A 22,709-nucleotide genomic window follows, 5' to 3' on the forward strand; every position below is an offset into this window, starting at 1 on the left:
ACATCACAAAATGAACATTTATAAATTTTCATCTGTAACGTTACCTCTGAAACTTTCTTTTGCATCAATGAGGTCTATAGTTTCAAGCCAGTGGCACGTGTCATCTACTGACCATTTATCAACCATGGTTATCTGGGGATTAAAAAAAAACAAAGCATAAATAACACTTCGTAAACCAACTATGCCTTAAACACACCTAACGTTAAACACACACGTAACATTTTTGGCTTTAAAATATTTGATTACTAAAATGTAACCTTGTGCTATCATCACTTTAATCCAGCGCATGCGTCACAGTAAACATTAAAAAACCGCTGCACTGCAACTGTGTCTTTGCACAGTTTTAATAGCGACAGACCGGCCGGAAGTTTTGAACTGTAGCAGTGTCCACTTTTCTGCTGAGTTTAGCTCCAACCCTGATAAAACACACCTGAACAAGCTAATCAAGATCCTCGTTTGGTCTGGGTTGGAGTTAAAAAACGGCACGAAAGTATCTTGCGGGCCAAAGTTCATTGAAATGAACGTTAAAATTCACGCTTCTGACTCGAAGCTCGTCTCCTAATAACACAGCTATCTTACTGTAGTTAACAATTCCATTAACATTAACAAGGAAATAAAGGAAGACTGTATCTTAATTAAATTAAAAACCGGAGCAAAATTAATTTAACAGGGCTAGAACCGATGGCTGACGAAGCCCTTCAGTGCTTCACGCCAGTGTTTTTGAGGTAAAATTTGCTTCTAGTATCAGTGTTTAACACAAGGGCTATTCTAACAAATATAAATATTAACTGTAATACAAAATATTTCGGTAAAATCATTTCAAAAATGTAAAAACTTAACTTACCTTAGGGTATGAACGAGCAGAAATGGCGGACTCCTCAGTTTGAAAAATTAACTGTCACTTGCCTCGACTCCTTTCGCGATTCATCTTCGCCCATCCACCAATAGGAATTCAAGGATGACGCAACGCATATATGCCACAGGGGAAGGGTCTTTTTATGATTATTTGTTTTTTAATGTTCCCTTAGGTAGATTAAAACCATCACAATATGGTAAACAAAATAAAGAAAACTCCTGGTTAGTTTGTTTTTCTTCACAAATTGATTCGTCAAAAAGGTAAACTATAATGTAAAGTAATATAATTGTCATGCTAATGTACAGCTCAAATCATACATTGAGTAGATATTAATCTTTTTGACTACAGCAGTCATTCTCATGGGTCTTGACTCAAAATGCTTTGTGAATGTGTTGAGTAAGGATAATTATAGTGTAATCTTTAGTTTACACTTCAGTCATAAAACATGAATAATAGAACCATTTTAATAAAAAAAGGGTTCTTTGCATGCAAGGGTTCTACATAGAACCATTTTTTTGGTAAAAGGTTCTATTGGCCAAGTACGGAACCCAAGGGTTCAATATAGAACCTTGAGGAACCCCTTTTTTTAAGAGTGTAGAGTCTGGAGGAAGGGTGGAGGAGCTCATAGCTCAAGTTGATTGGAGTCCAGTGTTAAGTTTCCACAATCTATGATGATTTAGGGTGTAATGTCATCTGCTGGTGTTGGTCCATTGTGCCAAAGTCACTGCACACGTATACCAAGACATTTTGGAGCATTTCATGCTTCCTTCTGCTGACCAGCTTTTTGAAGATGCTGATGTCATTTTCCAGCAGGATTTGGCACCTGCCAAAAGCACCAAAAGTTGGTTAAATGACCATGGTGTTGGTGTGCTTGACTGGCCAGCAAACTCACCAGACCTGAACCCCAGAGAGAAACTATGAGGTATTGTCAAGAGGAAGATGAGAAACAAGAGACCAAACAAAGCAGATGAGCTGAAGGCCATGGTCAAAGAAACCTGGTCTTCCATACCACCTCAGCAGTGCCACAAACTGATCACCTCCATGCCACACCGAATTGAGGCAGTAATTAAAGAAAAAGGAGCACCTACCAAGTACTGAGTAAATGTACAGTAAATTAACATACTTTCCAGAAGGATTGTGAATTGGTGTTTTTTTTTTTTTTGTCAAATGTGAGCCAAAATCATCACAATTAAAAGAACCAAAGACTTAAACTACTTGTGTCTTCATGCATTGAATTTATTTAATACACAAGTTGATATGAATAACTGACATAAATGAACTTTTGCATGGCATCCTAATTTATTGAGATGCTCCTGTACATGAACCTGGACCACAAAACCAGTCTTAAGTGTAAATTTTTCTAAATTGAAATTTATCTGAAAGATGAATAAATAAATTGAAAATCTGGAATCTGAGGGTGCAAAAATAAAATCTAAATACTGAGAAAATCACCTTTGAATTTGTCCAAATGAATTCTTAGCAATGCATATTACTAATCAATTAAGTTTTGATATATTAACATCAGGAAATGTACAAAATATCTTAATGGAACATGATCTTTACATAATTTCCTAGAGATTTTTGGCATAAAAGAAAATTTATCATTTTGACCCATACAATGTTTTTTTGGCTATTGCTAAAAATATACCCCATGGTGACTTAATACTGGTTTTGTGGTCCAGGGTGACATAAGTGTTTTGTGTCGAATTTAAATGGAAAAGTGCTGCTTATTATTAATTCAATAGATCGGCGAGCCCACTCACTATAGTGTGGAAATATCTATATGAATTGTCGCCACTTTATGTATTGTAAATAAAAATGTTACAATTTAGCATATTTTGTGAGTGACTGACACTTAATTTTCAGAAAAAAATGACTAAATAGATGTAAAGATGAGTTTTGTTCCGACTTTTGTTGCAGTTAGCTGATTTTTGTAAAATAACTTCTGTTTTTGCTTTTAAGATAAAAGAGTTGTTTCAGTTTAATATGTTGCAGGCTCATTTATTAGTAATAAATAATTTATATTATTAATGATAATGAATCATTAAAAAAAATCGCAAACCGGATATCACTACACTGTTGTGTTTTGAACCCTCTCACAACAGACAGAGAAGAGAAGACAATGATGAATAAAGTTGTAAATTTTGCTATTTTTGGACCAAAATCTATTTTCGATGCTTCAAAATATTCTAACTGATCCTCTGATGTCACATGGACTGCTTTGATGATGTTTTTCTTACCTTTCTGGACATAGACACTATACCGTACACACGGCTTCAATGGAGGGACTGAGAGCTCTCGAACTAAATCTAAAATATCTTAAACTGTGTCCTGAAGATGAACGGAGGTCTTACGGGTTTGGAAAGACATGAGGGTGAGTCATTAATGACATAATTTTCATTTTTCTGTGAACTAACCCTTTAATGGACACACACATGCGGTGGCCACTGTAAATTTGTATGACCACAAGTGCACATAAAGTGTTCCAATCGGGACATGGCCAAAATCTACTTTTTCTTTCCTCCAAAGCCAATTACGTCAGGGCCCCTTGAGCTTTAGCCCAGTCTATCCCTTATGTTAACCAAGACCTGCTCACTAGCCAATCTGGCTACTGCCATTAACAGAGGGTCTTACAATGATCATCTGAAATAGGAATAGATTTCTAGGAGTGTACAAACATCAGTGATGTCCATTATGTCCAAGGCCCGGTGCTTTCCAGTGAAGCTCTCATTCTCACTTTTTTAAATAGTCGTCATTGTAAGAGAGTACAGTACAGTGTAGTGATAATTCAGTTTCCTGACATTTGTGAGGAAACGGCTGATCACTTTAGTAATTAACAGCCTTTCTGCTAATCTTCTAACGTGTTAACCATCAAACATGTACTTTTGAGTGAGCTACATCTGGAAATAAATGCTGAGGAAGACAAGTCAGAGAACATGCAGTCATAAAACTGAAAGACATAAGAATCTAGAGTAAGATTTTATAATATATTAAAATCTTTTTTTTGGTAACTTCAAATATATGGTAACTATATATAAAGTGTATATAAAGTGTGTGTGTATATATATATACATATATTCCCATGATCTAATCTGTTCATCTTTTCCACTTTCAGAAGCAAAGTTTAAGTATCCTTGTCGATATATGATAATCATTCTCATTAAGATCATCAAAATACATATTCAGAGATACCAAACATGGTATAGTTTAGGTTCCATTATCTAGTGGTTCTAGACGCATGCATAAAACAGTCAAGACAATACAAGATACAAAAACAGTACTAATACACAGAATGACCTTGGATTAAGCATGTTCATTCATATAAAAGTTTGTCTATGAATTAATGAAAGGAGTCCTTTTATATAGGCAGTGTTTGTCTGTTTCAGAGGGAATCAAGTAAGAGGGTAAAGAGTAACAGTTTACAAGTCATACTACATTTTTACACTTGTAATTCAGTGGAATATATCGTATAAGAAATAATTGAACAATAGACTGTCTGGTAACAGATCACCATCTTGGTATGTTTTATTGGAGTTCAACACATGCATGAGTCAAACAGTACAGAGAGCAGCTTGAGGCATAACAACAGGGTAGCACACAGAGCAACACCAGTACAATCTGTAAAACCAAGATTGACCACAGAAATGATCACCGGTTAAGAGAGTACAGCTTATTCCAGTCCTTCACACACTCACTGTCTCATACACTCTCTCTCACACACACTAAAGTTTTTTTATAGAGATCTGTCATTTCGGAAAGCTAGATTCTCTCCTTCCCGTCCCTTTGTAAATACAAGATAAACACGGTTTCTGCAGCAGACATCAGGATATTGGGAGCTGTTGTTCACACATATACATAGACACACACACACACACACTCCAAACACATATCAAAGAGAAGAAAAGTGCCGTTCCTAAAAAGCTCTCAATGGTACAAAAGACATTGGCATAACCTGACCATATGCTGGGGATAATTCTTGTCTGATTGCAAAAAGTCAGTAAAACATTTCCACTTCAACTGCAATGAAAAAAGTGGAAACTTCAAACTTATGATTTCGATCTTTACAGTCCCTTCATTCTAATATACAGCAAGTAACCAACACTGACTTAAAAAAAAAAAATGAAAAAAAAAAAAGACTAAATAAATGCGTTCTGCTTTCTCAAACTGTACATTAATGTGACTCATTTACAGCTAAAACCATTTCAAATGAAATCAAACCGTAGTGCAGCATTAAGTGATGAAATTGCACAATTGCTGAGAAATTGAAAGTAGATGCTGATAAACTGATAAATAACTCTACTTCAGTTAAATAACGTATTTCTATCCAAGATTATTTCAGCAGCAACAGTGCCAAAAACAACAACAACAGCATTTAAATGGGATGGTTAACATCCATGAGAGGTAAAATCTGTTTTTTTTTTCATTGAGTGTAGTGTACATACAAGTAATATAGGAGGAGATGCAGATCTCATGAAAGAAACTAGTCAGTTGTGATCCCCAATCATGTCCCTCAAATCTCCTATTATCAACAGAAATAGACAGTTGTCATAATATTTTAGTATTAATGCTTGTTCATAATCAAGCTGCATTCCCTGCTACATCGATCCTTGTATTTCTTCTCAGCTCTTCTCAGAATAACTATCTAACAGACAACATATCATTGTCACCTGATAAAGGACTTGGGCTTTTCGTAGCTCCCTAAACGCTTTCCCTTAAATAGTTTCAAAAGCTCCACCACAGTTCTGTGGTAACTGTAAAGTACACAGACACAGCAACTGTAAAGTACACAGACACAGCATAATGAACTCCCAATAATTCTGCCAAAGGCGGCGATCCTCGAAATCCAACCGTTTTCAATCTGAAATTCGGAGTGCAAGCGGCCCAAAGCTTAGTTCCTCAACAGATCTGGGGTTGTTTTCATCTGTGACACATATTTTGTGTAGTGTGACAAATCATATAAAATTATTAGCCATGCAAAAGTGCACTGTCCCTTTGATTTGTGCTCACCTGTATGATAAATGAAATCTCAAATACAAACACAACTAAAACTCCTCTGGACGTCAAAAGCAATATATGTCTTAAGTTAGTTGACTCTATGCTTAAATTATTTGCTGAGGCTAAACATTTGGTCCGTCAAAACAGTATATACACAACAGCGAGACACACCACTCGAACTAAAGATATAACACCAGCACATTCACCTCACTAAATCAAATCTGGGATGTGCAAACATGAGAGTACCAAAGGTTAAATGACCATTAGTGGACTACACCTAAAACTACCAACAAACTGTTCTTTAAGGCAGATCCATTTCATTCCCAATAATAGCATTAAGCTCGACACCACTTCAGCTGTAGTTGTGCAATGTAAAATCTAATTTAAACTGCCTCGCAGTCACCATCAGTTCTCTGGAAACTCCATTTGTTTTCGGCCTCGTAGTAGACAGAAGTGAAATGAACGACAGCTGAAATTTTGTATTTGAACAAAAGCTCTTTTAACACAGCCGAAAGGCGAAGCATTCTTTCAGTGCAAATTCAATTGAAATACATACTTTTGTTCCCGTTAATCCTTTCTAATAGGTGATGGTTTCGCCTAGTAAAATAATAACATTTAAAAGTATGCAAGGAAATATTTATAATATCATTTTCCCTCTGATGTGAGCTCTGCAGACAAGAGATGTCACTTCTGTCATTTAGCCTTAGTTCAATATTCAATTAGCAAAATGTGTTTTCAATCAAATAAATCACTGAAAACTTCTTTCTCTCTCTCTAATAGTTCTGTCATTTAGTCACTGGTATTAATTTCTGATAATATGACACAAAAGCCTTACATTTGCTTTTTGTTATGGTGTATCTTATCTTATTGTAGAGATACGTACAACATCCCTTTAAAGCAAATCTTCAAGTAAAAAAAACAAAACAATTATTAGCTCCCTTTACAGATTGTTCTTGAGGAAAGAGAAATAGGATTATTCAGCGGGTTGCATGCAGGACCACGGTGAACACAAAATTAGACATGATTAGATGTGGTAGCAGACTTTACAATAATTTTCTTTGCTTTATAACACAAACATCAATTAAAAAAATAGTCATTGACCTCTCGATCCTACAAGAAACGGTATGCTTTAAGAGAGTTATGAGTGGATCTTCTACAGCATTTTCAATGGAATGAAAACTTGATAGAGTATGAAAATATCTAGATCATGAAACAGTTCTGATCACTTCGGCTGTGATAGTGTTGATTGTGCTGGAGAAGCAGGAAGCAGGAGAGAGAGGAGAGACGCTGATGGATCTGCAAAGCGGCTGACACACCACTGCCACATGAGCAGTGCTGGGCTGCCCCAGAGGATCTGACACTTATCTACAAGGCAAAGAGGGAGTCTTCGGACCTGCCAGCCTTTTTACTCGCACTGGCAGAAGCGCCGGGGGCAGCAGAAAGCTCGTCACTCAGAGGTGTCGGCAGTGGGGGAACCACCTCTGCTGCTTTGGCTCTCTCCTCTAGAAACTTGTCAAACTCTGAAAGAAAGTTTTCATGGGGCATTTAATGTCAGATACTGCATAAAATTGCTGGGAGTATGATCAGATGAACACTAGTGTTTAAAAGTTAGTGGTCGGGAAGATTTTTAAACGTTTTTAAAAAGTCTAGTATGCTCACCAGGAATTTTAATTGATAAAAAAAGTTATATTGTGAAATCACAATTTAAAATAACTGTTTTCTATTTTAATACATTTTAAAATGTAATTTATGACAAGGCTGAATTTTCATCTAGTCTTCAATGTCATATCATACTTCAGTAAACATTTCTTATTGTTATTAACCCGGTTGAAAATATTTTTGTGGAAATATATATATATATATTTTTTCATGGTTCTTCGTTAAATAAAAAGTTCAAAAGAGCAACATTTATTAGAAATAGAAATGTTTTGTAATATTACAAATGTCTACAAATGTTGAATGCATCATTGATGAATGAAAGTGTTAAGTTCCTTAAATACAACATCTACATAAACAACAATAAATTATAGCTGCAAGCAGTGATATCCTAACCTAGCATCCTAACCTTTTTTTTTTTTTTTTTTTGGACCAGTAGGTCATACATTTCTGTTCAGTCATTTCTATGTGGCTCAGTACAAAGATTATCTTGCTAAGTTTTTGGAAGAATTGGACAAAATTTGTAGGAGGATTAGCAATAAAACATTTCCATATACTTCAATATAATGGACATATACATTTAAGGAAAATTTTAAATGACACATTGTCGGAATCAGCATTGGCCAGGGAATATTTTTTTTTTTTTTTTTTTTTTTTTACAATTTTTGCTAAATTCCTTATATCTCTGTACCACTAGGTGGCACTGTGTTCAAACTCAGGTACCTTCAGGACCTTCTGGTGATGATACATACCGATTTTTGTGAAGATATGTCACATTTTTTAAGAGATATTGCAATTTATGACAAAATTCAAAATGGCAGACTGATGGTTCATCCGATATTGGCAAAATCGGTATTCTCAGATCCAGCATAACCCAAGTAATCCATAGGGACCAAGAACATAATTCTGACAAACAGTTCACAAGTTATTTGCCAAAATAGCCATTTTTCTGATCTCATAACCTATAGGTGGCAGGCACTGTTCCCAAATCTGGCATGAACCCTCAGATCACGGTCCCGATGAAGCGTACCAATTTTCGTTTCAATTGCTCAAAGTTTGGAAGAGATTCAGTCTTTGAACCAATTTCGGGTCGATCTCGTTAAGTTTGTGACATCATAACTACAAAGATGAATAAAAACAAATCTGTTCATTCATTACTGTGTGGCTCAGTCCAACAACCGTCTGATGAAAGTTCGGACAAAATAGAACAAAATTTGAAGGAGGAACGAAAAAACTGATTCTGTACTTTAAATGGCCACTACTGTAAAGGGCAGAGACCTAATGTAAGATGTTGAATGGCATCAGCATGAAAAGATGAATCAGCTGTATTAAAGCACATTTGTCTAGAGCAAATGGTTCAAAAGTTATAACCTTTAGAATAGTGATTTTTGTTTAACTGGTGGCGGTGCTATCGAGTTCTAGAAACTCAAATTTCATCCGATCACTATTCATGACCATCTCTCATATAGTGTTCCTGTAGCTCAGCTGGTAGAGCACTGCACTAGCAAGCAAGCGCAAGGTTGGGGGTTCGATTCCCCGGGAACATATGATATGTAAAAAAATTGATAGCCTGAATGCACTGTAAGTCGATTTGGATAAAAGCGTCTGCTAAATGCATAAATTTAATTTAATTTACATTTAATTTAATCTCTACAATTGTGACAAATTTCAGCATTTTCTCCTGTTCCGTTCATAGGACTACCTTTGACTTCCATTTGGGAAAAATAATTAGACAACTAACAGATACAATAGGTGGTGCTCGACACCTAAAACCTTTTTATAAAAATAAATAAATACATTTATTGTTGACCCCAAACTTCTGAACGGTGTAAATCAAGTAATTCTACACACCTTCACTGGTCACACCCTCCTCTCCTTCATCTCCTTTCTGAAAGAAAGCAGAAAAGGTTAAAGGATTTCAGTTCATGAAGGCTTATCCAAAAACCAACACAACTTTTTGCAACCACATCAAACATGATAATTTTTCCTTCAAATGACCTATTCTTGATTTAACAATGACATTACCAAAAACATCCAAAAGAGCGATTAGTATAGAAAATAAAAGCATTAAAAGCATATCAAGCAAGAGTCTATTCACTTTGCACTCAGTCTATATTAAAATAAATTAAAATAATTGTAAGAATATCCCAGAAAAGTAAGGAATGTAGCAAAACCATACAAGGAGAGTCGTTAGTGACCCTAAAAAGAGGATGAAAGGTATTCAGCAAAGAATAAATAGGCAAACAAAAAGAAATATGCAGTGATAAGGCCATATTTCTTTTCAGGAAAATGGGTTATGTCCTGAAGAAGAAGAAGAAAAATCAAACAAACGAAAGGAAATCTCACCACATCAGTACAGAGCCACTCCTCAATGTCATCCATGACAGAGGACTGGTCAAGAGCTGCCTACGGGCCCAAACCATGGGCCGGAGCAGAGCAAATAATAAAGAAAATAATAATGCCAAGAAAACATGACAAAACAAACAACAAAAAAACAAAAACAATAAGATTTCAACATAAAAGTCTCAACCAAACCAATATTAGAAAACTACCCCCATGTGGTAATAAATCAAACAAATGCAGAGCGTCACTGCAGAATACAGCAACTCAAGACTCTTTTGAGCTGCACTGAAAGAATAATATCAGTCAACAATAACAAATATGTACAAATCTGAAACCCTGCTTTCAGAAATAGTTTCTTCTAACTCAAATGTGTATGTTCATCAACTAGTGTCATCTTCGGAGTCACATCCTTCTCACTTACTAATTTGGGGTTTGGTACAAAACTACATTGCTGTGTAGTATGTACTGTAGTATCCTCTGAAAATTACATGATGTCATTTTGTAATACTCTATGATGTCTCTTTGACATAAAAACAATGATTCCAAATACACATATAATGATGGAAAAAAGGCAAAAAATAAATAAATAAACCACTAACCTAAAATAAAATTATACAGAGCGAGAGAGAGTTGAAGAAAACTCACCCCAGTTGGTTGTTGTCTGACATCCAAAGTTGGGGCCACTCCACTTGAAGCCTTTGTGTCTTCGAATGGTGTACTATTAGATCAAAACCAGCAAGTTAATGCTAATATAATACATAATAATATCAAATAAATTAAATCTTAACATCAGGGTACGATGCACCTCCTCCTCCTTTATTGTTTAATGAAGATTTGTGAATTTCAGACAGCTTGATTTTCGTATTTTACATAAAATGAGACCACCTTCAAATAAATACATATATACATACACACATGATTTTGTAAAAAAACTAATCTGGTTTAAGTTTAACTTTTTTAGTAGTGAGACAAGATGGACTTTACCTTCTCTTGATTTAAAATGTTGTCAGTTCTATTTATTCTTATTAATTTAGTGAATGAAGTACAGTATCATCATAAAACCATCTCCAGATTGGACAAAATATTATAATTTTTGTATAATTATATATTTACTTTTTATTTTTTACTTTTTGGCCAGAAGCAATAGTTTAAAATGTTGAAAAGAAAAAGTATTTTTCTACACACACTTTTATTATAATTTATTATATGGGGTCTTATGTATTTCCATCATGCTCTCATTGTGTGGTTTATGATCAGTACTGTACTGTACACTTGCATTATATGGACTCACAGAGATGGATTCTATTTCTAAAACCCTTCAATTGTGTTAAGCCAAAGAAAGAAAGTTATAAACATCTGGAATGATATGAAGATCTGAGATTATGATATGAAGATTATGAGAATTTTCTTTTTTGAGTATCCCTTTCGGGGAGGCATCATACTCCATTATACATTATAAGCAATTAGTTACATGAAATAGATTTGATTCATACTTCTTTCTCTCAGGAATGGCGCCACTCCTGGTCTGAGCAAACATTTCAAATTCATCTTGGGTTTGACCGGTAGTCAGAGAGCTCAGTGTGCCACTCACACTGTCAGAACCAACATCTGTAAAGCAATGATGTTCACACATGAGTACAGACAAAGAGAGAGCTTCTCACTTGATATCTAAAATGTAAAAAACATTGTGGATCAAAGGTACGGGACTCACCCAAACCAGCCAGTCTGGAAGAGAGTGTGGCTGGAGAGGCGGAGCGAACTGGAGCCAGAGAGGGAGAAAAGTTGGATGGAGGAGTAGCACTGATCCTGGGGCTGACCACCGCAGGAGACCCTGGTCCCAGATCAATCAGGTTATCTTCTGTCGCCTCGTTCAGGACCTTTGGATAAGCAACACCATTTCACATAGGTACTCACTGATTACAGACACTTTGGGGAAATAGGTTATTTATATGCTATCTTACCTTTACATTATTATGAACACTTTTTTTACACTTTATTATGAACTTTTTCAAACTGGTTTACATACCTCTAATTTTCTACCTTTTAATTTTCTAATTGCAGATTGCATTCCCTGCAATCGATTATTTAAGGTTTAAAGGAGTTAAGACGAATAGTTGTGATGTCGTACATACATTGCTTTCACTATTTTCACCAACTTCTTTGTGAGGGAAACTCAATCTGTAACTCAAAGTATGCTGGCTGGAATTGATGAAAAAGGTGAAGTGTTCAGACCGTACAGGAACATTGACTATCATAGTGGCCACAAGAGGAATGGCTAATGGATATTCTCACTGTGTGTTGGGATTGTTGTTTTTATATGCTGCAAACTGGACGGTGTCACATAACATAAAATAATAATAAACATGTCTAAGTCATTGTTAATAATGTGTGTGAATGTTACTTTGTTTCTGCGCCACTTAAAAAAGGTACTGTATGTTGCTGTACTCCCTCATTTGCTCATAACGAGTTTGAATCCTCTATGTTACAAATCAAAAGCATATTACAACACGCTGTCTTGTTACGGTCTTGGCACAGTGGCACATCCTTATGACAAGTAATATAAAAGGGTTCAAATTCTGTATAACAAGGCAAAAGCCCACCAATAATAATAATAATAATAACAACAATTATTATTATTATTATATACATGGTGTCAAAAATATGTTTTGTCAGAAGGCATAACACAGTGATGGCTCTTGTGGGTGATCTGGACTACAACAATATCATTATCCTGTTCCCCCTTCTTTCCACATAACTTTCTGTCCTCTCTATATCATACTGTGTAAGTTGAAGATAGGAAAATTCATTCATTAATGATCTATGATAAATGCCTCTGTAATTGGCTTCAGATTCTGTGACAATTAATTGTGTTACAACATATTTAATAATGTATTAATGAATCTTTCCTTTCTATAGTACTTGACACCATGAGTAAACTCACCAGTTGCAATTTAATAGACAAACCCAAAAGTTCCCACTCTATTTTTTATTTTTAAATGTTTTTGAAACGAGTATCTTATGGTCACCAGGGCTGCATTTATTTGATCAAAAATACAGTAAAGTTATAAGTACCATTTTGAATATATATATTTAAAAAAATGCAATTTATTAGTGTCATGGAAAGTCAAAAATTTGAACAGCCATTACTCAAGTGGCACAAGATCCTTCAGATTTCATTCTAATATCCTTGATTTACCAACACTGACTATTAACAGTTTTTAGAAACCTTTTTATTTTATTTTTCTCAGGATTGTTTGATGAATATAAAATTCAATAGAACCAAATTTTTTTGTAACAATTTAAAGTATTCACTATCACTTTTAATCAATTTAATGCATCCCTATTGAATAAAAGCATTAATTTAAATCAATCATTAATAAAAATAATAATAATAAAAAAAAAATTCCAAACCCCAAACATTTCGATGCCTCTCATGCAGTCATAGAAATTTATAAAATAGCCAAAAAATATTGCTGTACATGTGCTGTTAAAAATCATACAATTACATGAAATGCATTGTTACTGCAGTAAATCCCCATGTAGCCCATTTTGCTTAAAGCAGTGGAGGAAATGGTACTAGGACAAGTAGATGGAAAGGGTGGAAGCAAAGGTCACAGACTGTGGGACAGCCATTCTACATGCTAGAGGTTCACTGTCAGGACATGCCAAACACAACACAGGAAGATGTACCAGCCAGTACTGACATAACATTCTTTAGCCAATAGCAAGTCAAAAATGAGATTAGATGACTTTCATACTTGCCTCCCTCAGCTAGCAATCCAAAAAAATATAAATAAGAAAAACAAATCACAAAACAGACCAAACCACACAATAAATAACATGCAATCACATCAGTTGATAACCGAACACGATGAAAGGGTTTGAATCTCAAAGCAAACATACCATGCATTCTCAGAGCAGATTTTAGAGTAAAAAGCAAGCAATCAGAGGAAGAGGAAATTATATGAGTGACTCTGAGATGTGCATTTGGCATGAACAATTTACCTTACATGTTTAAAAAAAAAAAACACACACACACTGATGATGAAATGATGCTAACGAACAGATAACAAAACAACCCACCCCATTGTTTACGCCTTGAGCAGTTCGGCCAGATCGGAATCTCTCGTATCTAAAAAAAAAAAAAGCAGCATGAAAAAGGAGGAAACAGAATCAACACATCTTATTAAAACCTCTCACTTTAAGCAGTATTTTTTATGAAGCATTAAAGGGATAGTTCACCCAAAAATGACAATTCTGTCATCATTTACTCGCCGTCCCAAACCCATTAGTTTTGGAATATATTTGTTGCATATATATATATATATATATATATATATATATATATATATATATATATATTTTTTTTTTTTTTTTTTTTTTTACAAAACCCGAGCGGTTTCTGTCCCTCTATTTAAAGTCCGGGTAACCAAGACTTAGAATATCCAAAAAGGTCATAGAAGCATCATAAAAAGAATCTATATGAATCATGATTTAATCTGTAAAGTCTTGTAAAAAGATATGATCACTTTATATAATAAACAGGTTTAATTTGGACTTTTATTTGCATATAAACACACATACATAGTGTAAATATGAAAGCTCATTTGTGCATCATGTTCTAGAACAAACCTCACTGGTTCTCGTGCATCAAGGATACGAGTTTGACCTTACCATACTAGATTACCATATGGCATGAAATGCTCAGTGTATGTTGATAATTGTTTAGATGTAAATAAATTAAAATGGTTCACACAAGACTTGGATTAAACTGCTCTATTCTAACGCCTTTATTACCTTTCGGAACTTCTTGGAAGGTTTAGTTACCTGGATTTTCAATGAAGGAACAGAAACCTCTCAGGTATCATTCAAAAATATCTTAATTTGTGTTTTGAAGATTAACATGAGGGCAAGTAAATAATTTTGAAAAGGTATTTTCATTGTGGTTGATCACACCTCTCATATCGAAGGAAGATGTTGTTGAGGTCGTCGTTGACGTGCAGGAGCTCCTCTGTGACTTCCTCATTGGACACGCGTGAGATGAGCTCAACGATCCTCTGCTGCATGGCCCTGCATGTTCTGTTTAACTCCTTTAAACAAAGGAAGCAAACCGTGTTACACTGAATTAATTAAAAAGGTAAGTGTAATGCTGCACCAAAACTCCCTCTAGTGGCCTTCTGTTGCTCTTTCAAGCTATTTTTAAACATCTAAAAAAAAAAAAAATCTGTGAGCATGAGAAACCTGCAGAAGCTCATGATCGGATGGATCCTCTTGACCAGGAACCATCTCAGTCAACATCTCTGACATGACCTTAGTGTTCCCACGCACAATGTCCAGCTCACTGCGCAGCTTGCAGATCTAATTAATTATATATATTTTTTTACGTTATTATGCAATCTATGAAAAATGTTGATCTATGCCATTTAAAAGAATGAAAGAAAGAGGTTCTACAGCACCTGTTCAGGGGAAGGGTTGATGGGTCCAGATATGTGCAGATTGGGCATCTGTGGGGAAGTGTGAGTCACAGGGGCAGTAAACGGAGGAGCGGAGGCAGGGTGAAGCTGTGGCTTGGGCTGGACTGGGGCGTTATATTTCTGCTGGTCCATCTCTGGTGCACTTTGCAGCTTTTAAAGACGATTACAAAATTGCAGAGACAAAGAGGGAATGTAATGTGATGAAGTTAAGTAAATGATAAGGAGCATAATATTTTAGTATGAGCTGCCATAACCTCTGTGATAAACAAACCATGACATGCCTCACATCAACACCTACCTGGTGTGGTGTGTGAATGGGGGACAGGGTCTCCAAGTCAGATTGAGGAAACTCTATACCCTTCCTCTTCATTTCTTCATAGACGTGGACTACTCCAGTCAAATCTGGACTACTCCTGAAGGCATCTGCCCATGCCTGATGTACAAAATACATGTAAACTTGTTATTTGCTTTGAAAAACTTGCCATTTAAGATGCATCAGAATATCTATCAATATAGTTGGTAACTGCTTTACAACTTCTCACATCTTCTATTCTTTTAAATGGACAGTTTTCCTAAAAATGTGAAATGTCACCTTTCTTCTGTTGAACAGAAAATATATTATTTTGAAGAATATGTGATCATTGTACTTTCATAGTATGGAAAGGAAAATATGGTTACCAGAAAAAATTTGGCTAGTCACATTGTTCAAAATACCTTTTTGTTCAACAGAATTAAAGAAATTTGTACAGGCTTGGAACAACATGAGGGTGAGTAAATGATAACAGAATTCTCGTTTTTGGGTTAAGAATTCCTTAAATAATAACAATGTACATGTCACGCCACAGGACACGTCCTTTATTGTTGTTAATTTTGTGAATCTGTGTGTGAGATTGTGTTTCTGTTTTTGCCTGTTTTCCTCTGTTCCTCCCCGTCCTCTCACAGAAGCCTAATTGATGCCACCTGTCCCTCATCAGAGCGGTGGAGAGGAGCTAGCATTTGAACAGAGGGAACTGGCTGTTCATCAAAGAGAGCGTGACCTGTCATTTTCTCAGATTTTGTTGAATGCTGTGTGCTCTGAGCTATAATGCGTCTTTAAGAAAGCCTGTTGGATCTGCTGTAGTGAGTGACAGTATGTTATTTCTCCTGTTGTTTCCAGCAGATGCAGTAGGGAGGTGGGTGCCACTTTTGGTTTCAGTAAAATTAGCTTTTTTCAGTGCAGTAGGCAGATTTCTTATTCAAAGCACCAGATTTCTTCAAATAGGCTATATTACATATAACTAAAGTGTATAATATTATTTTATTCAGAAATGTCATGTTGGTGATTTTTATTTTTTTGTTAATTCGTTTTTTAAATTAATAGACCTAAATATTCAGAAACGGGTGTAGTTAGTCGCCGGTGTCAGTCACAAAATGTATAGAAATAATCTTTGTAAGAAAGACTGGCAACAGTTGGTCTTAAATTCTTTAGGCACCGCACACTACATGACTTAAAACAGCAACTGAAAACACTGACAGAGCCCAAATGACATTCATAATGGGCCTGACAGTAGTGTGTTCCCTACTTTACAGAATGAATCGGATCAGCCTGCGCTTGGAACTGAAAAGTCTTTCCGTTACTGGGGACTGATGGACAGGTTCTCTTTCCTGTGTCAGTATTTAAAATAATTAAAATTAAATTGAAAAAAAAAAAATTCTAACAGAATAATGCATTACTTTTTGCTAACAAGCTTACATGAGGAGTAACTTAAAGTGCCAGGACTAATCTGTTTTCCACATGGGCACATAACCAGTCTGTGGGAGCCAGAATTCTTTCTGGTTGGTAGGGATCAAATACTTATTCCACTTTATGAAATGCTAATTAATTTCTAACCTTTATATAATGTGTCTGGATTTTTTTGGGTTGATATGTCTATCCGTTAAAATCAACCTACCATAAAAATTACAGTCCCTTCTTTGTAAGTGGGCAAAGTAAAAAAAAAAATCAGCAGGGGATCAAATAAATATTTTTCCCACTATGCACTTTTCCTATTTTTTTTTTTAATAGTAAGGTAGTCAGGGAAGAGAGCTGTTGTTAACTTGACTTATTGTTTGATAGCTAGATTACTTCTGCTTGTTATTTTGCCTTAAATCCCCTCCTGAAGCATCTTATCATCACCAATTTTTGAGTCATCAATACTGTTTATCTTATTTTTATCTGCTATACAAAGACTGTAATCTTTAAATTAATCCTTGATGAGTTTCCCTTTGTGTGGTGCTGGGATTACAGAAAGATCCAACTCTCACATTCTTTTTGCCCTGTTGTTATTTTTTTTCCCTTCCCGTCACCCCTAGATGAGACTAGGGGTGTAACACTACACTACCATTCAAAAGTTTTAGGGTGCAACACTGTGAAAAATTACAATAATAACTTTTCATGAATCTTTTATAAATAGAAAGTTCAAAGGAACAACATTTATGAAGTCTATTTTGAGTTACTAAATGCATCCTTGCTACTATATATATACTATATATATTAATTTCATTAAAAATATATATTAAAATAAAAAAAGTTAGTCTTACAGACCTCAACCTTTTGAATGGTGAGGTTTGTACTACAATCAGGCGACTGTTTTAAATCATGTTGTTTGAATGACAAACAAAAATGCAAAGCACATACTTTACTTACCTAGTTCTCCTTGTACAAAGCCATACTAGACATTTTAATTTCATCATGAAAAATTTCTGGCATCACATTAAATGCAAGACCAAGTACATTAAAGTCACCCTTGGTCATCTGAGCCAAACCTAGTAACCTGATCCACTAGGTTGTAATGAGCACAACTTCAGTGCCAACGAATTAATGAGATCTCCTTGACTACCGGGCATCAGGTAACCCACCTCTTCATCCACCTCCTCAACCTCTCCATCATGCCCTCTTTTTGAAATGGTTCATGTCATGAGTTTACTTCCCCATGTTGTGTTTAAATAACAAAACAACATTATTTCCTTTACAGAACAGTCAAAACCAAAAATCCGGTCCATACCTGTACCAAAGCTAGCACTTTGTCCTGCACTATGGCAGGTGGGTTGTTTTTAGGAGATATGATTTTCACCAAAACGCCATCAATGAAGTCCCGGGTGGTGACGAGTGCATGGAACCGGTACCCGCAGTTCTTTACACATGTCTCAAGAACCTGAACACATTATGAAAATCAAAATGGGCAGGACAATCTACAAAATGATTTGTTGGATATTAGTAAGACTCTAAAGGGAATTGTTTCTATTGTATGTCTCTCACCGTCAGCGTAAGCATGACCTCTCTGTAGTTTTTATTCCCATTAAGCCTCTTCTTCACAGCTTTTATAGCATCCTTAGGCCTATAAATCAGATAAATAACATCCATGCCACTACAAAGCAACCCATTATGAAATTAAAAAGACATGGTCAAATGAATGAATCATCCTCTGCCAGCAAGCATTGTCAGGTTCCACAAATAACACATTGTGATGACTCCTGAACTTGCAATGAATTTGAATGGCTACCGAATAACTGATGGCATGATAATTCAGCCATAATTAAACATTATTAGCATGAAAAACATGTGCAACTATAACAACGACAATTTTAGCACAGAGGCTACTTAATTCAACCTGTTAAATGCTATAAATTACGAATCCTTCAAGTCTTACCCATCTTCGGTTTCATTGATTAGGTCACATATTTCCATATTCAAGGCCCAGTCTTCACTTTGTAGTGAGCCATCTGTGGCCCTTTCTGTGAAAGACCAAAAGGCAAACTGATAAGATAATCGGTTACTGTCTTTTATTAATAAGAGAATCTGATATAACATTGGCACTGATGACATTGCACTCAACTGCAATCTGCTGTGCAGTATGAGCTTGCTTGCTGGTTATATTCCAAAGCAAGCGGTCAGTTTCCTTACACAGTGTCCATTTGTAGGAGTTGATCAATAGTATGAATCATTCGCACACATTACCTCTATCTTTTGCAATGAAACTGGGTGTGAGAGATAAACTCAGTGTCAACTGGCTAGCAGGCTAATACCAGCTGATAAGTGAGAGCAGTATTTCAGCTTACTTTAACTCTGTGTTAAGCATGTCAACTACCTTTAATCTGTAATTTCAATAATTACGTAATTTACTATTGCAAAAAGCACATATTAAGAGGTAACTGTAAGTTAGACCAGCTAGCATGAATGAGCATTAGCTGTTAGCTATATGTTGAGTCACTATTCAGCGGTTTGCAAAATGCATCGCTTTAGGCGTTAACTTGTCACGGCACAATTTTTTACGCATCATTTAGTTTCTGAAAAACATACCAATGCACTGTCCCACTGGAGTACTGTATGGGTTTCCCAGCAAGAACTCCATCTTGTCAACATACCAAACGATAAACAGTCAACGAGACGGTAAACACTCAAGCCCCGCCCATGGGTGACTCCCATTGGTCGCGTAATTCAGGGCAGCAAAGCTATTGGCCGAACCTGCAGTCCGCTATTGAAATGACACGCCAGCTAATTAAAGGGACAGCAGTGATTCCGTTGAGATGACGGGTTTGATACTTCGTTATTAACGGTCATGTATCAGATTGCTCTATCATACTATGCACTTAAAACATTTGTTTTAATGTGTGACTTTGACCTTGAGGGAACTCCTTGAAAAACATTAGACTGTGGTTGGTAAAAATAAAAGTGATGACTCAATTAGACATGCACATGATTGCAATTTATCAAAACTTTTTATTTAGTTAGTTTCTAACTCATTTACTAAACCGTTTCACAGCTTCGGCTTCAGAATACTGGGATTTTGTATTTACAGTCTTTCCATGTGGCAGATGTTGAAACAAAAAATACATATCATGACCTTTAGACATCTACATTATTACTCAAAACATAACTAGACAGGAACAGCATGTTACTAGTTAGGTAACTGGTACTGCAGCTTTCTCTCTCTCTCTCTCTCTCTCTCTGTATGCGTGTATGTATATATATATATATATATATATATATATATATATATATATATATATATATATATATGTATATATATATATATATATATATATATGTGTGTATGTGTATGTGTGTGTGTGTGTGTGTGTGTGTGTTTGTGTGTATATAAACCAAGGCCAGAGAACAAAAAATAAATACATTTCAATCTCAAACAGTGCCTTTCTGGCCTTATCAGTCCTGTAAAATTTTTCTCTTCACAGCTGTGCTTTCAGTTGACAGATGCACAAACATTACACCAGCTGCTGTTCGTGCTTGCAACTCATGCATGTCATAATCATGGGTCCATTCCACATTTCCCCATCTCTGGATCTAAGACAGAACAGAACATTATTACAGTTATCATTAATATGGACAAAATGATACCAAGCAATTATTATTAAACACTTGGAACAAACAAAAAGCAACCATACCTGGTATTCCTCCTCAAGCCTGGACAGCACAACTGCTTGTTCCACACTGAGGTGCCTGTCAATCAGCCCAAAGGACAAGACCAGCGATTTCAGCTGAGTGATCACATACTCAAACCCTGCAGAAGCAGAAAACCCTGCACTGTTCAAACAGGCCTATTCACATAAGATGCAAAATCTTATGTAAAAATGTCAATTTACATCAAATGCAAAAACCACCACAGTATCTTTACCTGTCAGAGACCATAAATTGTAGGAATTAAGGTGCTGTTTAAATGTGTTCTTAGTCTCTTCTGGGATTTGAGGGCCCATTATACTGGAGGAAGAGCCAATTACTACATTGTACCTAAAAATAACAAGATGTTAATATACACCATTTGTTTTGTGGCTATGTATTGTGACTATTCCACAATCTATCCAAAATGTGCAAATAATCTAGCCAAAATGACCTTTGTTCTATCCAGTTCATTACAGGGTCCCATTCATTCCTCTGAAGCTCCACAAGACCTGGCGGTTCTTCTACTCTGAAACTACAGCAAAGGCATCTGATTTAATGAAAACATAAAACTATAAATGGATGTATTAGATGTAAATCTAATATCATTTACCATTACTGCAATTAAATAACACAATAATATTATATAAATCTTGATTTAATTAATTAAATGCCATCAAGTGAGTTTCAAAATACCAGATTGTGTCAGTCTCCAAAAACTTGAGAGCTGCTGAGATCATTTGTTCCTTCGTCCTTTGTGTCGGGTTATCAAGCGCCGTGTTGCAAAGGGTGGTCTGTATGGATGGAAATAAATCATATTAGCATATCTACAATTTGAGTCAAACCATGCCATTTTTATAAATACAGTGCATTTCTCAATATATACATATTCAAATCAAGCTTTCCCTAAAATCATGATGTTAATATTTATATCTTCGTGCATTATAGCCACATTCAGCAGATTAGAGCAGGATGATAATAATACAGTTCACATTTCATGATGCATCGCTTTATGTGAGTATACTGTATGTATGCGGATAAAGTTGGATGTATTCTATATCCCACTTCAAAAATATCACTGGCTTGTAATATGATTAATATATACAATTTAGGAACTGTAACTTTATTTAATCATAATAGCTTACTAAGTGCATGGTGTAAAACATCAGAGTGTCCTTCTGAATGTCCCACTCTGTCGCAACAGCTATGGCAAGAGCTTCATTAGGCACTGTGAACAACTTTCCACCTGGAGTCTTCAGCTTTCGTTTGTCAAGGTTGATTTCAAACAGGCCCCCTGTAAACAACACAAATAGTATCTTCTTGTTCTTGGTCAAAACGTGTTTGTTTTTTTGCAGATGTGTATTGTATGAACACCAGCACTGAATGATGCTCACCTTCACCTTGAGATATCGAGACATTCTCGTAGAATTTTCTTCTCACTGCAAAACGCATTTAAAGAACACGAGATCAAGCATGAACACATTAGATTTGTGCTTTTGTATCTTTCTGTAATGATCTTACCTGTTGTGGCACTGGCATTTCTTGCCTTCTGTAGATGTGTTGATAAACTACGAACACGCTTCTCTTGAGGAAAATAAAATGGCCAAATGATCTGGCCAAACTGCCTTTGATACCTACAAATATTCCTTAACATCTTAACGCTATGTATTCCTATTAACGTAAGAGTCATGAACCATTTAGACAAGATTAGATAGATGGATCAGGCATTATATCTAACTTGACAAATCATTATTCACGTTTTAGTAATAACAGAAAAACACAGGTATTAACTACAATCAAAGTAAACTCAGTTATTTAAGAGCAAATATATACTATGAACAGAGATGTCACAGCACGCAGCAAGCGCAGCAACTAGAAACCAAAGCGTGAAGCTGATGACTGTGACCTACACGAGGATCGTAAAGGACAATTCATAATAAAAGTCCGTAAAGCTCCAATTGTAGGATTTGTT

The 22,709-nt window shown here is 35.6% G+C and overlaps 2 protein-coding genes across 5 annotated transcripts; both read right to left on the reverse strand.

The window, feature by feature from the left end:
* Positions 1 to 4,351: 4,351 nt before the first annotated feature.
* LOC113056243 (TOM1-like protein 2) lies at positions 4,352 to 19,769 on the reverse strand. 4 transcript variants are annotated; one of them, XM_026222856.1, is made up of 16 exons: positions 19,643 to 19,769; positions 18,993 to 19,077; positions 18,602 to 18,680; positions 18,348 to 18,497; positions 15,623 to 15,757; positions 15,307 to 15,474; positions 15,092 to 15,208; positions 14,807 to 14,940; positions 13,934 to 13,982; positions 13,613 to 13,621; positions 11,562 to 11,727; positions 11,344 to 11,458; positions 10,496 to 10,568; positions 9,854 to 9,913; positions 9,359 to 9,395; positions 4,352 to 7,371 (listed from the first exon to the last, which is right to left on the reverse strand). In XM_026222856.1, exons 1-16 carry the CDS (start codon positions 19,692 to 19,694, stop codon positions 7,217 to 7,219), a joined length of 1,584 nt encoding a protein of 527 aa, XP_026078641.1. In that variant the 5' UTR covers positions 19,695 to 19,769; the 3' UTR covers positions 4,352 to 7,216. The 4 variants fall into 4 exon arrangements, with proteins under 4 accessions (XP_026078641.1, XP_026078642.1, XP_026078643.1 ...); XM_026222857.1 differs by lacking the exon at positions 13,613 to 13,621; XM_026222858.1 differs by lacking the exon at positions 9,854 to 9,913.
* A 622-nt stretch (positions 19,770 to 20,391) lies between these two features.
* On the reverse strand, positions 20,392 to 22,644 carry LOC113056244 (ATP synthase mitochondrial F1 complex assembly factor 2-like). Its single transcript, XM_026222861.1, has 8 exons — positions 22,259 to 22,644; positions 22,132 to 22,176; positions 21,883 to 22,031; positions 21,434 to 21,531; positions 21,192 to 21,272; positions 20,976 to 21,088; positions 20,746 to 20,861; positions 20,392 to 20,644 (listed from the first exon to the last, which is right to left on the reverse strand). Exons 1-8 carry the CDS (start codon positions 22,425 to 22,427, stop codon positions 20,507 to 20,509), a joined length of 909 nt encoding a protein of 302 aa, XP_026078646.1. The 5' UTR covers positions 22,428 to 22,644; the 3' UTR covers positions 20,392 to 20,506.
* Positions 22,645 to 22,709: the final 65 nt, after the last annotated feature.

This window comes from Carassius auratus, chromosome 37, assembly GCF_003368295.1.
Source record: "Carassius auratus strain Wakin chromosome 37, ASM336829v1, whole genome shotgun sequence".
NCBI classification, from domain to species: Eukaryota; Metazoa; Chordata; class Actinopteri; order Cypriniformes; family Cyprinidae; genus Carassius; species Carassius auratus.

Bases quoted from the DNA above. Each gene is read 5' to 3' on its own strand.
- LOC113056244 (XM_026222861.1), bottom strand. From the start codon at position 22,427: ATGACTCTTACGTTAATAGGAATACATAGCGTTAAGATGTTAAGGAAT. The intron at 21,532-21,882 runs GTAAGCTATTAT...CCATCCATACAG, and splicing joins TGTTTTACACCATGCACTTA to ACCACCCTTTGCAACACGGC. The intron at 20,645-20,745 runs GTATGGTTGCTT...GTTCTGTCTTAG, and splicing joins GGCTTGAGGAGGAATACCAG to ATCCAGAGATGGGGAAATGT.
- LOC113056243 (XM_026222856.1), bottom strand. From the start codon at position 19,694: ATGGAGTTCTTGCTGGGAAACCCATACAGTACTCCAGTGGGACAGTGC. The intron at 15,758-18,347 runs GTATGGACCGGA...TTTGTACATCAG, and splicing joins AAGTGCTAGCTTTGGTACAG to GCATGGGCAGATGCCTTCAG. The intron at 15,209-15,306 runs GTGCTGTAGAAC...ATAATTAATTAG, and splicing joins TCAACCCTTCCCCTGAACAG to ATCTGCAAGCTGCGCAGTGA.